Source organism: Schistocerca gregaria, chromosome 3 (genome assembly GCF_023897955.1).
Source record: "Schistocerca gregaria isolate iqSchGreg1 chromosome 3, iqSchGreg1.2, whole genome shotgun sequence".
Lineage (NCBI taxonomy): Eukaryota > Metazoa > Arthropoda > Insecta > Orthoptera > Acrididae > Schistocerca > Schistocerca gregaria.
This window is the reverse complement of record NC_064922.1, coordinates 886281269-886295572: the sequence shown is the minus strand read 5'-3', so window position 1 is coordinate 886295572 and position 14304 is coordinate 886281269. Positions and strand designations below refer to the sequence as shown.

The window sequence follows — 14304 nt, the reverse complement described above, 5'->3', positions numbered from 1 at the left end:
TCGACCTGGGACCGGACCGCAGCGACGCACGGATGCACGCCAAGACCGTAGGATCCTACGCAGTGCCGTAGGGGACCGCACCGCCACTTCTCAGCAAATTAGGGACACTGTTGCTCCTGGGGTATCGGCGAGGACCATTCGCAACCGTCTCCATGAAGCTCCCGCACACCGTTAGGTTGTCTTCCGCTCACGCCCCAACATCGTGCAGCCCGCCTCCAGCGGTGTCGCGACAGGCGTGAATGGAGGGACGAATGGAGACGTGTCGTCTTCAGCGATGAGAGTCGCTTCTGCCTTGGTGCCAATGATGGTCGTATGCGTGTTTGGCGCCGTGCAGGTGAGCGCCACAATCAGGACTGCATACGACCGAGGCACACAGGGCCAACACCCGGAATCTTGGTGTGGGGAGCGATCTCCTACACTGGCCGTACACCTCTGGTGATCGTCGAGGGGACACTGAATAGTGCACGGTACATCCAAACCGTCATCGAACCCATCGTTCTACCATTCCTAGACCGGCAAGGGAACTTGCTGTTCCAATAGGACAATGCACGTCAGCATGTAGCCCGTGCCACCCAACGTGCTCTAGAAGGTGTAAGTCAACTACCCTGGCCAGCAAGATCTCCGGATCTGTCCCCCATTGAGCATGTTTGGGACTGGATGAAGCGTCGTCTCACGCGTTCTGCACGTCCAGCACGAACGTTGGTCCAACTGAGGCGCCAGGTGGAAATGGCATGGCTAGCCGTTCCACAGGACTACATCCAGCATCTCTACGATCGTCTCCATGGGAGAATAGCAGCCTGCATTGCTGCGAAAGGTTGATATACACTGTACTAGTGCCGACCTTGTGCATGCTCTGTTGCCTGTGTCTATGTGCATGTGGTTCTGTCAGTGTGATCATGTGATGTATCTGACCCCAGGAATGTGTCAATAAAGTTTCGCCTTCCTGGGACAATGAATTCACGGTGTTCTTATTTCAATTTCCAGGAGTGTAGATTCCTCTGTTTGTACGGTAGCTTCCTTTCACGCTTACTGATTGCGATAGAAACAGTCCATCGCTATGGGAGCAACAAGAAAGGAACGATGTAAAGAGAATGTGAATGTACGCTAATCATTTCTTTTTGCTCAATGCATTTGTTCTTACTTTAATTATTACAACTGCATGCCCAAAAGACAACAAACAACAAGGAAAGAAGAAATGGGTATGTGAATGTTTGAAAAGAAGAAGGACATATTCCACATTAATTTACTCTCTAAAATGCGATATCACTTGCGGCGAAACATTAGTTAATAAAGTGTAGCGGGGCAGTGTTCAAGCCGGCGGCGGTGGTCTCGCGGTTGTAGGCGCGCAGTCGGGAACCGTGAGACTGCTACGGTCGCAGGTTCGAATCCTGCCTCGGGCATGGATGTGTGTGATGTCCTTAGGTTAGTTAGGTTTAAGTAGTTCTAAGTTCTAGGGGACTGATGACCACAGCAGTTGAGGCCCATAGTGCTCAGAGCCATTTGAACCATTTGAACAATGTTAAAAACATTAATTAAAATATTAGGAATAAGGAAATGAAGTAATACAGAATGCTATGCTTGTAACGTATGTTGTTGTTCTACATTGTTTAGCTCTGGTATTTACAGGTTCATAGAGAAAGCATGCTAGGTTTTGGAAGGAAAAGCCGTAATTGTAATGATCTGCACTAGAACAGAAACAGGAAGCACAACTTCAGGAAAAATAATGTAATGTGTGTTCCAGCTCACAAGCGACATTGAAGCTGATAGTTCCTGTGACTTAGTACGGGCAGAGGTGATATTCGACAACCGGAATAAATTAATAACTGGCTCCTTTTACCGACCCCCGGTCTCAGATGAAACAGTTGCTGAACACTTCAAAGAAAACTTGAGTCTCATCACAAACAGGTACCCTACTCATACAGTTATAGTTGCCAGTGACTTCAACCTACCTTCCGTATGTTGACAAAAATACATTTCCAGACCCTATTGTAGATAGAAAACAACTTCCGTGATTGTTCTAAATCCTTTTTTTAATTATTTTGAAGAATAAGTTCATGAGGCCATTCAAATTGTAAATGGTTACGGAAGAACACTTGACCTCTTAGCCACAAATAATCCTGAGCGTCACGACGGATACAGGGATTAGTGAACACACAGTAGTACCGAGGCTCAATTCCGTAACAAAGAAATTCACCAAAATTAAACGCGAAATAAATCTATTTATAAAAGCAACTAAAAATTCGGTTGGCGTCTTTCTAAGAGACAGTCTAAAATCCTTCCAAACTATGTAAGTGAAGACAATATGTGGCTTAAGTTCAGAGAAATAGTATCAACAGCACTCGAGAGATTCATACCAAATATATTAATAAGAGACGGAACTGATCCGCCATGGTACACAAAACACGACATAAAGCTGCTGCAGGAGCACCGAAAAAGGCACGGATAATTTAGACAGACGCAAAATCTCCAAGATTGGTGAAGTTGTACTGAGGCTCGAAATTTGGTGCGGATTTCAATGCGAGATGCATTTAATAGTTTCCACAACGAAACTCTCTCTAGACATGTGGCGGAAAATCCAGAGAGACGCTGGTTCTATGTCAAGTAAACCAGTGGAGAGGCTCAGTAAGCGACGGGGAGGAGGAGCAGGAGGAGGGGGAGACAAGGAACCCAATCCTTCGGGGCAGGTAAATTGTGGCAAATGTCCGGCGTGGCAAATGTCCGCACACCGCACAGAGGTGTCAGTCAGCGCCGCACACCTATGGGAGACGGCCGCTGCAGTGGCAAGAGGTAGCGCAATCCCGAGGGGTGAGAAAGACGATCGCCGCGTCAACGTCGATGCCATCCTGGAAGAAGCGGAATCCCTTTTCAGGACAGCGCTCGATGCTGAAATGGAGGCCTTCCGCATCCTGCTACGAGAGGCACACCAGCACCAGCATGGACCGCGCCAGCAGAGACGCGAACGGCGCAGAGGGACGCGCACCGCAGCGGTTAGTCAGGCCGAGAGCTGCACGCAACACCAGCAGATGAAGACGCCACAGGAAAACGGCCGAGAACGCCTACCGGAAATGACAGCCGAGGTCGCTGGAGCAAAAAGAACACTCATGAGCATAGAAGAAAGGAAGCAATTTGAGTATGAAAGAAGACGGCGCTGTGATGACAAGCGAAGATGAAGAAGCGAGATGAAGAAGAAGAAGGAAACAGGTAGCAACACCAGCAGCTGTTGCCTGGTTTTGCATGTCTTCCTTTTGCCATTAAGGAGAATACCGAAGCTGTCCCACAAATCTCCTGCAAATACACTCCTGGAAATTGAAATAAGAACACCGTGAATTCATTGTCCCAGGAAGGGGAAACTTTATTGACACATTCCTGGGGTCAGATACATCACATGATCACACTGACACAACCACAGGCACATAGACACAGGCAACAGAGCATGCACAATGTCGGCACTAGTACAGTGTATATTCACCTTTCGCAGCAATGGAGGCTGCTATTCTCCAATGGAGACGATCGTAGAGATGCTGGATGTAGTCCTATGGAACGCCTTGCCATGCCATTTCCACCTGGCGCCTCAGTTGGACCAGCGTTCGTGCTGGACGTGCAGAACGCGTGAGACGACGCTTCATCCTGTCCCAAACATGCTCAATGGGGGACAGATCCGGAGATCTTGCTGGCCAGGGTAGTTGACTTACACCTTCTAGAGCACGTTGGGTGGCACGGGATACATGCGGACGTGCATTGTCCTGTTGGAACAGCAAGTTCCCTTGCCGGTCTAGGAATGGTAGAACGATGGGTTCGATGACGGTTTGGATGTACCGTGCACTATTCAGTGTCCCCTCGACGATCACCAGAGGTGTACGGCCAGTGTAGGAGATCGCTCCCCACACCAAGATTCCGGGTGTTGGCCCTGTGTGCCTCGGTCGTATGCAGTCCTGATTGTGGCGCTCACCTGCACGGCGCCAAACACGCATACGACCATCATTGGCACCAAGGCAGAAGCGACTCTCATCGCTGAAGACGACACGTCTCCATTCGTCCCTCCATTCACGCCTGTCGCGACACCGCTGGAGGCGGGCTGCACGATGTTGGGGCGTGAGCGGAAGACAACCTAACGGTGTGCGGGACCGTAGCCCAGCTTCATGGAGACGGTTGCGAATGGTCCTCGCCGATACCCCAGGAGCAACAGTGTCCCTAATTTGCTGAGAAGTGGCGGTGCGGTCCCCTACGGCACTGCGTAGGATCCTACGGTCTTGGCGTGCATCCGTGCGTCGCTGCGGTCCGGTCCCAGGTCGACGGGCACGTGCACCTTCCGCCGACCACTGGCGACAACATCGATGTACTGTGGAGACCTCACGCCCCACGTGTTGAGCAATTCGGCGGTACGTCCACCCCGTCTCCCGCATGCCCACTATATGCCCTCGCTCAAAGCCCCTCAACTGCACATACGGTTCACGTCCACGCTGTCGCGGCATGCTACCAGTGTTAAAGACTGCGATGGATCTCCGTATGCCACGGCAAACTGGCTGACACTGACGGCGGCGGTGCACAAATGCTGCGCAGCTAGCGCCATTCGACGGCCAACACCGCGGTTCCTGGTGTGTCCGCTGTGCCGTGCGTGTGATCATTGCTTGAACAGCGCTCTCGCACTGTCCGGAGCAAGTATGGTGGGTCTGACACACCGGTGTCAATGTGTTCTTTTTTCCATTTCCAGGAGTGTAAATTCCCAATTGGGAGATATAATCGCTCCCCCCCTTTCCCTTGTCAATATATGAAACAAGTAAAGTGTCCCCGCAGAATAACTTAAATATAACCATTGGCTGAATAGTGTCTTCCTCCTTCAGGGGACCGAATAAAACGCGGCAAAAAAAGCAGAACCATGATTAAGGCGGAACGGTTGTTCGCGAAGTATCGTGGACCTCCGACGAATGGATCGGGCAGTGCAGCGAAAATATATTGGAAGCAATGTTAAAATTAAAATCTCCTATTGCCTATTCTGATGCGAATCGTAACCTCTAGATTCTGGGAAGAAAATCTTCGATAATCTTTTAGGACCCAAAAATCCACAAATACCATAATACGGACAGTGCTACTACGTCTGGAGCACCATCGTGGCGACCATTGTTACATCTTCCCTTGACACTGCGTCAGAGAGACGAGTGCCGACAATGGTAGGCTCATGACTATATTGCACATAACTTTTAGCCATACGTCCTAAAGATGAAGTTCTCAGGCAACCTTGAACATTTTTTCGTAATCTTTATCCATTATCGAGATCTAGAGGTTCAAAGTTACCGTATTTATGCACGTAATGTCCGATCCGAGCCGTAAATGTAGTTTTAGCTGATGTAGCGAACACATAGATAGGGTTCTACGGTCAGCGCAAGGGTTCAGTTAGACGCAGAACAAGACCACTGTAAACGTGTAAACATGACCGAAACGTTGATTTCTCCAGATTTTTTAAAAATATTATGACTCGCTACGATACTCAGAGGACTTTTGTGTCAGCTGACTTTGGGCGCAGAAACCTATGCAATTATATGTTTTTATCGCCACGCGGGATTAGCCGAGCGGTCAGTGGCACTGCAGTCATGGACTGTGCGGCTGGTCCAGGCGGAAGTTCGAGTCCTCCCTGGGGCATCGGTGTGTGTGTTCGTCCTTAGGATGACTTAGGTTAAGTAGTGTGCAAGCTTAGGGACTGATGACCTTAGCAGTTAAGTCTCATAATATTTCACACACATTGGAACATTTTTTTAATGTTTTTACCAATAGTTTTTCGTTAATAAAACTTTTTGGCAAGCTTTTTTTCTATAATAGGCACTTAATGCCTATACAGATGTGCAAAAATGGTACTTCAGTGTTAAAAAAAATGGGCTAAGAAGGTTCTTAACATGACTTAAAAGAAATTGAAATGACTGCCAAAAGTGGAAAAACTGCAAAAATCAGTAAAATATTTCTAAAAACATTTTTACTCTTCCAAGAGACAAATCATGCTTCGGGTGCTTTTGAATAATTGCGGTCGATGAGCAAAGTGTTCAGAAAAAACATAAACGATTTTGTGTTAACCTTCTATTAAGCGTACTTCTTTGTTGTTGCAAAGTATATAAATGTGTCCAAGTGTGTAAATAAACTGTCCAAACTTCACTGAACTATAGAGTCCGTCTTTTACAAGCAGCGCGCCCTGCTGTAACAGGGAAAAAGCGAACTAGTGGAAAAGTGCTCCTGCCGGAGCACAGAAAAGATGAATGTGTTGGTCTTTGAAAGACTTTGACAGAAAGTGCCTCATTTCGCCTTCCTCATCAGAAACTTCGGCATGCGAACCTATTCGGCCTTTTTTCCGATGAAAGAAAGTAGCAGAGAAACAGCGGCTGTGGAAGAGTGAGGAGACAGTAGAAGTGGGAAATAAAAAAAAGAAGGGGACAGTGTAAGTCAGTGAGGAGGTAGTGGCGGTGAGATAAAATGTAAATTAATGGGAGAAAAAGAAGAGAGTGGCGGGGAAACATATACATGGTGATTCTAATTAACGTTCAAAAAACCTCTTAAGCGACGTAGATGACGCAAGTTATTTGATATAAATCGCACGGCGCCCCAAATGACTGAAAACACCCCAAAAGTGGATGACAGATGTTAACCACATTACGTCACCAGATGACGTATCTCGCCGCATGTGCAGCGGCTGAGGTTGTCGGTCTGTCGCAACTGAACATCGCAATCCTAGTCAAGTATTACACAGGCAAAGAAAGTTGCCACCCGGCGCTCTGGTTTTTGGAAATGGCCGTAAAGGCATTTCCCATTCACAGTCGTTCCCATCAGCCACCGCGCCGAGTGTCAACTTTGTTTGCGCGAATATTATTTTCGTATGGGTGGGGCTGAAGGTCCTAGTCTTGCGTCTAGCAGGCACTATCTTTCCCGTTGCTTTAGACGGGTATGTGTTTACACTGAGGGAAGATCCACTATTTTATTTACCATTCTCGCTGTCACCGCTGGCTCTGAGCACTGTGGGACGTAACATGTGATGTCATCAGTCCCCTAGAGTTTAGAACTACTTAAACCTCACTAACCTAAAGACATCACACACATCCATGCCTGAGGTAGGATTCGAACCTGCGACCGCAGCAATTGCACGGTTCCGGACTAAAGCGCCTAGAACCGCTCGGCCACCCCGGCCGGCGGTTACCGCTGGTTTATTCCGAAGTACATCACAACGAGAACCTACCGTATTGCGTCACAAGTAAATGAGTATACGTTTACGAATGGCGTCGTTACCAGTAATTTATCTACATTTTTTTTTACTAGTTAACGTCTGTAAACAAAAAAAAGAAGGAACAAAAGGAAAGAAATACAAAATAAAAACAGCGTTTACTTGGTTACAGCAAGGACAATTTGTAACTTCTGAAAACGATCAAATTTACAGAAGATATTCGAAATTTGCACACGTTTGCTTGAATGCAAGAACTGTATCGGTCTGTCATGCCTTCATGCACACGCTCGAAAGTATTATTTGTATTTCACATGTGATGTATCACGTTCAACATTTGTCATCCACATTTGGGGTATTTCCCGACATTTGCGGCCCATGTACCTTGTACTAAATTACTTGTCTCGGCTTCATATACGTCGGTTCGGAGCTTTTTAACTACTATGCCTATTTTCATTCACTACTTTCATATAGCATCATATTTTGGGGCAATTAGTCATTAAGAGAGAAAGCATTCATTGCACAAAAGCGTGTGATCCGAATAATAGCTAGAGCGCACCCAAGATCACCTAGCAGACATTTATTTAAGGAACTCGGGATATTCACAGTACCTTTGCAATACATATAGTCACTTATGAAATTTGTCACTAATAACCCATCCTAATTTTAAAAAAACAGCGAAGTGCATAGCTACAACACTAGAAGAAAGGATGATATTCACTATCCTGGATTAAATCTGACTTTGTCACAGAAAGAGGTGAATTATGCTGCCACAAAAATCTTTGGTCAGTTGCCAAATACGAGTAGTATTAAAAGTCTGACAGGTATCTAGCTAACATTTAAAAGTAAATTAAAAGAATTTATGAATGTCAACTCCTTCTACCTAATAAATGAATTCTTAGATATGAAGTAGTAACTGTAAAAAAAAAGAAACTAATTATTTATTTTGGGTAAAGAAAACTTATGTTGCAGTGACACGTTACACACCATTACGAAATGTCGTATTCATGATTTATGGAACAAGGATTAATGTATGTATGTATGTATGTATGTGTATAATAAGAAACACCCTGTGCAGACAATGGCTGCGAGAGGGAGATGCTCAGTATTAAGGCTTAAATACAAACAGAGACTCTGTAAAAGGATTTAGAATGTTTTGTCTTAAAAGAGCAAAGAGGATGAATATGTTAGGATACCAAAACTTTTGGTGAGAAAGAAAGAATGAAGCGGTCCTGGACGCTACAGTCTGGAACCGCGGGACCGCTACGGTCGCAGGTTCGAATCCTGCCTCGGGCATGGATGTGTGTGATGTTCTTAGGTTAGTCAGGTTTAAGTACTTTTAAGTTCTAGAGGACTGATGACCTCAGAAGTTAAGTCCCATAGTGCGCAGAGCCATTTGAACCATTTCTTTTATTTTATTTTAAGAATGAAGAGTGAGGCAGCACGTCTCTGTCAGAGTCTCTTAAAGAGGAACATACTCGCTTTTCTGAGCTCCGACAGAAGCATATTTTTACTTGTTGATGTTCTACTGCTTACTGTACTTTATTGCCGATGGGACAGATGCACAACAAGCTCAGCTGTGCCTCGGCAAGCGTTGTGCTGGAGCAACACCGACTCAAAGGAAGGCCTCGGCGCTTGTTGCTGACGTCACGTCAGCTAGGCACCGCGAAAGCCAGATCTGTTGCAGGCAGAAACGCCTGGGCGTGCTTATCACTATAAGTCTCTTACTTTTGGACAAAATGTTTGCTATTGTTTTGGGTTCTGCAGTTTTATTTAGATGACAGATTTTCTTACTATCGTAAAGCTACAAATGAAGATCATAGTTCTGTATTACTGAATCCTGTCGAAACAAACGTAGATCAATATGAGAAGACGCTTGGCCCTATTGCAAGCTTCGGAAATTTTACATTCAAGTAACTATATTTACTTGATCCATTTTGCTATCGAAACTTACCCCAACCCCCTTACAATGAACTCGTTTCTTTTATTTATTTATTTATTTTCGTTTGACATCGTCACTGAAAATGTGAACTAATTTACATGTGTAAATGTGCAACTGTTGCCACTCATTAGATTACAGTCGTTTTCAACGAAAGGAATTCTAAACAGGAAACAAAATAGCTTCATACATCGAAAATACTGTGAGTTTAAACTTCTTTAATCATGCACATTAGAAAAGATAAATATTCCCCTCTTGCAACTGAAAGGAGACACTTTATAAGATAAATAAAAATTATTTCATAAAACAAGTATCTCTCTTTTGCCTCTTCTTCTGTCCCCCACCTCCTCCCTCAACGTGTACAATCGCAAGATATTTTATTAACATTCAGTGCTTCTCATCCCATAGGCAACCAAGATAAGTAAAGAAGAGCACCAATATGTTCACAGTTTCTTGTAAAAGCAACCCAGTACAAACGTAACTTCCTCAGATTTACGAATAAGGTAAAGAAGCAGGAATTCTGTTGCTGCTGGACCATGAAGTTGTTTTTGTATGTCAATCCCTAAAACAGGTGGAAATTTAAGTTCAGGAGTACACTATTTGTTAAGAAGTGTAATGAATTGCACAATTAATTTATTGCAGAAATCTGTCAGAACAATGTGTGTTGGACAACTACCGCCAATAGTTTGACATTTTCCTGTGTCAGAGAGGGAGACACCACCATTATGAGTATGCCTGCAACAGACGTGGCGTTGGCCGTGCCTAGCTGACGTGACGTCACGAACAAGTGCCGAGGCCTTCCTTTGTGTCGGTGGTGGCTGGAAGCGGTAGGTTGAGCCGGTGTTGCCGGCCGGAGTGGCCGATTGTTTCTGGGCACTACAGTCTGGAACCGCGCGACCGCTACGGTCGCAGGTTCGAATCCTGCCTCGGGCATGGATGTGTGTGTGATGTCCTTAGGTTAGTTAGGTTTAAGGAGATCTTAGTTACAGGGCACTGATGACCTGAGAAGTTAAGTGCCACAGTGGTCAGAGCTATTCGAACCATTTGAGCTGTTGCTTTGGTGTCGGCAGCCGGTGGACCGCGACCCGCCGCTGGGGCGGCCCGTCTGGAGGCTTGCGGCGTTCGCGCAGGACGAGGGCGGCGCCGGGCTGGTGGGCCACGCCGAGCTGCGCGTCGCCCTGCGCGACGTCAACGACAACGCGCCGGCCTTCCTCCGCAGGCTGTACCGCGGCCGCGTCGTCGAGAACGCCGCGGCAGGTCAGCACCTGCCTCCCGAGCCTCTCCTATACGGCCCGGGCGCGGCTGTCGCGCCCAAACGCCCTTAGGATACACTGAGCTGACAAAAGTCGTGGAATACCTCGTCACATCGTGTCGGGCCTCGTCTCGCCCGGCGTAGTGTAGCAACTCGATGTCGCAAGGACTCAACAAGACTTTGAAATTCCTCTGCAGAAATATTGAGCCTTGCCTCTGTAGCCGTCCATATTTACGAAAGTGTCGCTGGTGCATGATTTTGTGCACGAGCTGACCTTTGGATTATGTCCCGTAAATGTTCGATGGGCTTCATGTCGGGCAATCTGGCTGGCCAGATTCATTCGCTCAAATTGTCCAAAATGTTCTTCAGACCAGCTCTGGTCCGATAACATGGTGCATCGTCGTCCATAAAAATTCCATCATTGTTTGAGAACATTGTGGGGGATGTATCTATTTCGTACGCCTGCTCATTTCCTGCTTCCTGGTGTACATTTAATATATGCTCAAAATACGCCCTCCGTTTACTTAATATAGCACTGGGGCCTGTCAGTATTCCCCCAGCATCCCCTCGAAGTGCATTTGTCCTAGCCTTGAAGCCCTTCCTATACCCATTTATGTCTAGGTAAAGTTCCCTAACGTTTTTTTGTTTTAGAGGTTGTTCCCATTTTTGTAATATGATGTATGTCTAAGGGTAAGTGCAGACAAAACTAAATACCTGGTTACTTCTAGAATGCCAACAGCAGCAGATCAGGAAATGTTAAGAGTTAGAGACATGCAGTTTGAAAAAGTGAACACATTTAAGTATCTATGCGTGGACACCACTTCGAGGAATGAGATTGAATCCGAACTGAAGAAGATATCACTGACGGGAAATGCGTGCTACTTCTCACTGAATAGATTGCTTTCATCACGGATATTGTCTAGGAATTTAAAGATTAGAATATACAAAACTATTATTCTACCAGTTATGCTGTATGGGTGTGAGACTTGGTCTCTCACTGTGCAAAATGAAAAGCCGTTTCGAGTATTTGAGAACAAAATTTTGAGGACCATTTTCGGAGCAAAAAGGAATGACATTAGCGGAGAGTGGCGAAAACTGCATGATGAAGAGGTTCACGAACTCTATTCAAGCCCTGACATAATCAGTATTATCAAATCATGTGGGCTGCGATGGGCGGGTCACGTAGCTCGAATGGATGAGGGCAGGGCAGCGTGCAGAGTACTGGTAGGGAACCTGGAAGGAAAACGTCCTGTGAGGAAACCGAGGCGAAGATGGGAGGACAATGTGAAGGTTTATTTGAGGAGCCTAGGTATTGAAGGTGAATGGAAGGAAATCGCCCAAGACAGGGACAGATGGCGAAAATACGTTGCTGCGGTAATGGAATCTCGAGTCCGGTATCACCAGTGAGTAAGTAAGTAAGTTCGGGAACATTAAGTCCATGAATGACCGAACATAGCCATTTCCAGTCACTGGCCGGTTCAGCTGGACCAGAAGACCCAGTCCATTCCACCTAAACACATCCCGCGCTAATACGGAAGCACCACCAGCTTGCACAGTGCCTTGTTGATAACTTGGGTCCATGGCTTCGTGGGGTCTCCGCCACACTCGAAGCGTACCATTGGCCCTTATCAGGTGAAATCGGGACTCATCTCACCGGGGCACGGTTTTCCAGTGTTCTAGGGAGACGCGCTGCCGTGCTGTTAGCAAAGGCACTCGCGTAGGTCGTCTGCTGCCATAGCTCATAAACAAGAGGTTTCGCCTCATTGGCCTAACGTATACATCGTCGTACGTCCCACACTGATTTATGCAGGTATTTCACACAGTGTTGCTTGTCTGTTAGCACTGACAACTCTACGCAAACACTACTTCTCTCGATCGTTAAGCGAAATCCGTAAGCCTCTGCTTTGTCCGTGGTGAGAGGTAATCCCTGAAGTTTGGTATTCTCAGCACGCTCTTGACAATGTGGAGCTCGGAATATTTCGATTTCTGAAATTGAATCTCCCATGCATCCAGTCCAACTACCATTCCGCGTACAGTCTGTTAATTCTCGTCGTGCGGCCGTAATCCGGTCGGAATCCTTTTCACAGGTTCACCTGAGTCCAGATGATACCTCCACCAGTCCACTGCCCATTTCTACCTTTGTACGCGATACTACCGTGATCTGTATGTGTGCGTATCGCCGTCCGATGACTTTTGTTGTCTCAGTGTATATTGAAAGACAAGGCGAATGGTCTCACAAATTAAATGAAACAAGAGTTACAAACAAAATACCTTTATTGACTTTCAGACTAGTCACAATTACTTACAACTCAGCAGACGCTTATTATGGAACAGCTCGAAGCACCTTTGTCGAGCGTTGTTGGATAGTCATATCATTACAGAAGTTGAGACCTGGTGTTACCAATACGATTCGGAGACCAAGCGACAGTTAATGGCATGGTGTTCACGGTCTTCCTCGCCTCCCAAAACAAAGGTCGACTGACGAAATCCAGGATTAAGACTCTGTTGATTGACGTTTTCAACAGCAAGGGCTTAATCCATCATGAATTTCTACCCGAGCGAGGCGGGGAAGATGGCGGACACCATGCGATTGACTGTCGCTTGGTCTCTGCATTGCACTGATAGCACCAGGTCACACTTGTAATGATGCGATATGCAATAACGCGTGGTTACAGTCCATCGTGCAATGCCACAAGAAGCCTTCGCTGGCAGTTTTCAACAGCTTTAGAACCGATGTCAACAGTGAGTCGTAGCTAATGCTGATTGTTCTGAATTCGTATAAAGGTATTTTGTTTGTAGCTCTTGTGTCCTTTATGTTCTAAGACCACTCACCGGCCGCTGTGGCCGAGCGGTTCTAGGCGCTTCAGTCTGGAACAGCGCTGCTGCTACGGTCGCAGGTTCGAAACCTGCCTTGGGCATGGATGTGTGTGATGTTATTAAGCTAGTTACTTTAAAGTACTTCTAAGTCTATGGTGCTGATGACCTCAGATGTTAAGTCCCATAGTGCTTAGCGCCATTTGAACCATTTGAGACCACTCGCCAAACTTCTCAGACCCACCTGGCACATTTTTCAATAATATGTCACCTAATTTAAATTATCAGGAAGTATTTCCAATATTTTTCACATGGGTTTAAATGAAGGCAGTTTTCTTTAAAAAGAATTATTACTCCACCCGGCCATGTGTTACTGTGCTCAGTAAGAAAAGAGAAACCTTTTTCTAATGTCTTTCTCCTCATCACTTTTCATCTCTTTCTCCCCCTCTCTTTGTCCATCTCCTCCTCCTCCTTCCCTCTCTGTCTGTAACTTTCTCAAAACTCTCTCTGTCCATCGTGTCATTCTCTCTCTCTCTCTCTCTCTCTCTCTCTCTCTCTCTCTCTCTCTCTCTCTTCATCTCCTCCTGCCCCTTTTTCTCTCCACTCCTCTCTCTATCTCCTCTTTTCCACACTCTCTGCCCTTGGGCCTTGTTTATTGTTGTTGTGAGTTTAGGTTCCGTAGTCTGAACGTATAATACAGTAGCGTAAAAAATTTGAAGTACATCTGTCAAGAATGTATTACATATTTATTTATATGTCACATATGTCTAAGAAATACTTCTATAAAAACACGTGTATTCGACTGTAACGTTGGCCAAGTCAAGCGACCGACTACTTTTAGAGCTGTGCGAGGTCGAACGTATGCAGGCCGGATTTTTATATATGAAAATTGATATCTAGTACTTGCTTAACTTAAGGCTGCACCAAGAAATGTCAGTGCAGTTTCGATGTGTAAGTTAAAATTCATCCCAAATTCCTATCTTCATGTATTTAAAAGACATAGGCAAAATCGGACCTGATCGTCGCAAGCTGATATTAGTGCTTTCCTTGTGCCTCAGCAGTGGCGTAGTGGTAACGAAAATAAGAATAACCTGCATTCTCTTT

At 45.9% G+C, this 14304-nt stretch overlaps 1 protein-coding gene across 1 annotated transcript in view; it reads left to right on the top strand.

Moving 5' to 3' along the window:
- Positions 1–2888: 2888 nt before the first annotated feature.
- LOC126355654 (neural-cadherin-like) overlaps positions 2889–14304 on the top strand; it is a 184553-nt gene continuing 173137 nt past the window's right edge. Inside the window, exons 1-2 of the mRNA XM_050006018.1 lie at positions 2889–2987; positions 10205–10391. Coding sequence (XP_049861975.1) covers positions 2889–2987; positions 10205–10391 — 286 coding nt within the window. The remainder of the gene's footprint in view (positions 2988–10204; positions 10392–14304) is intronic.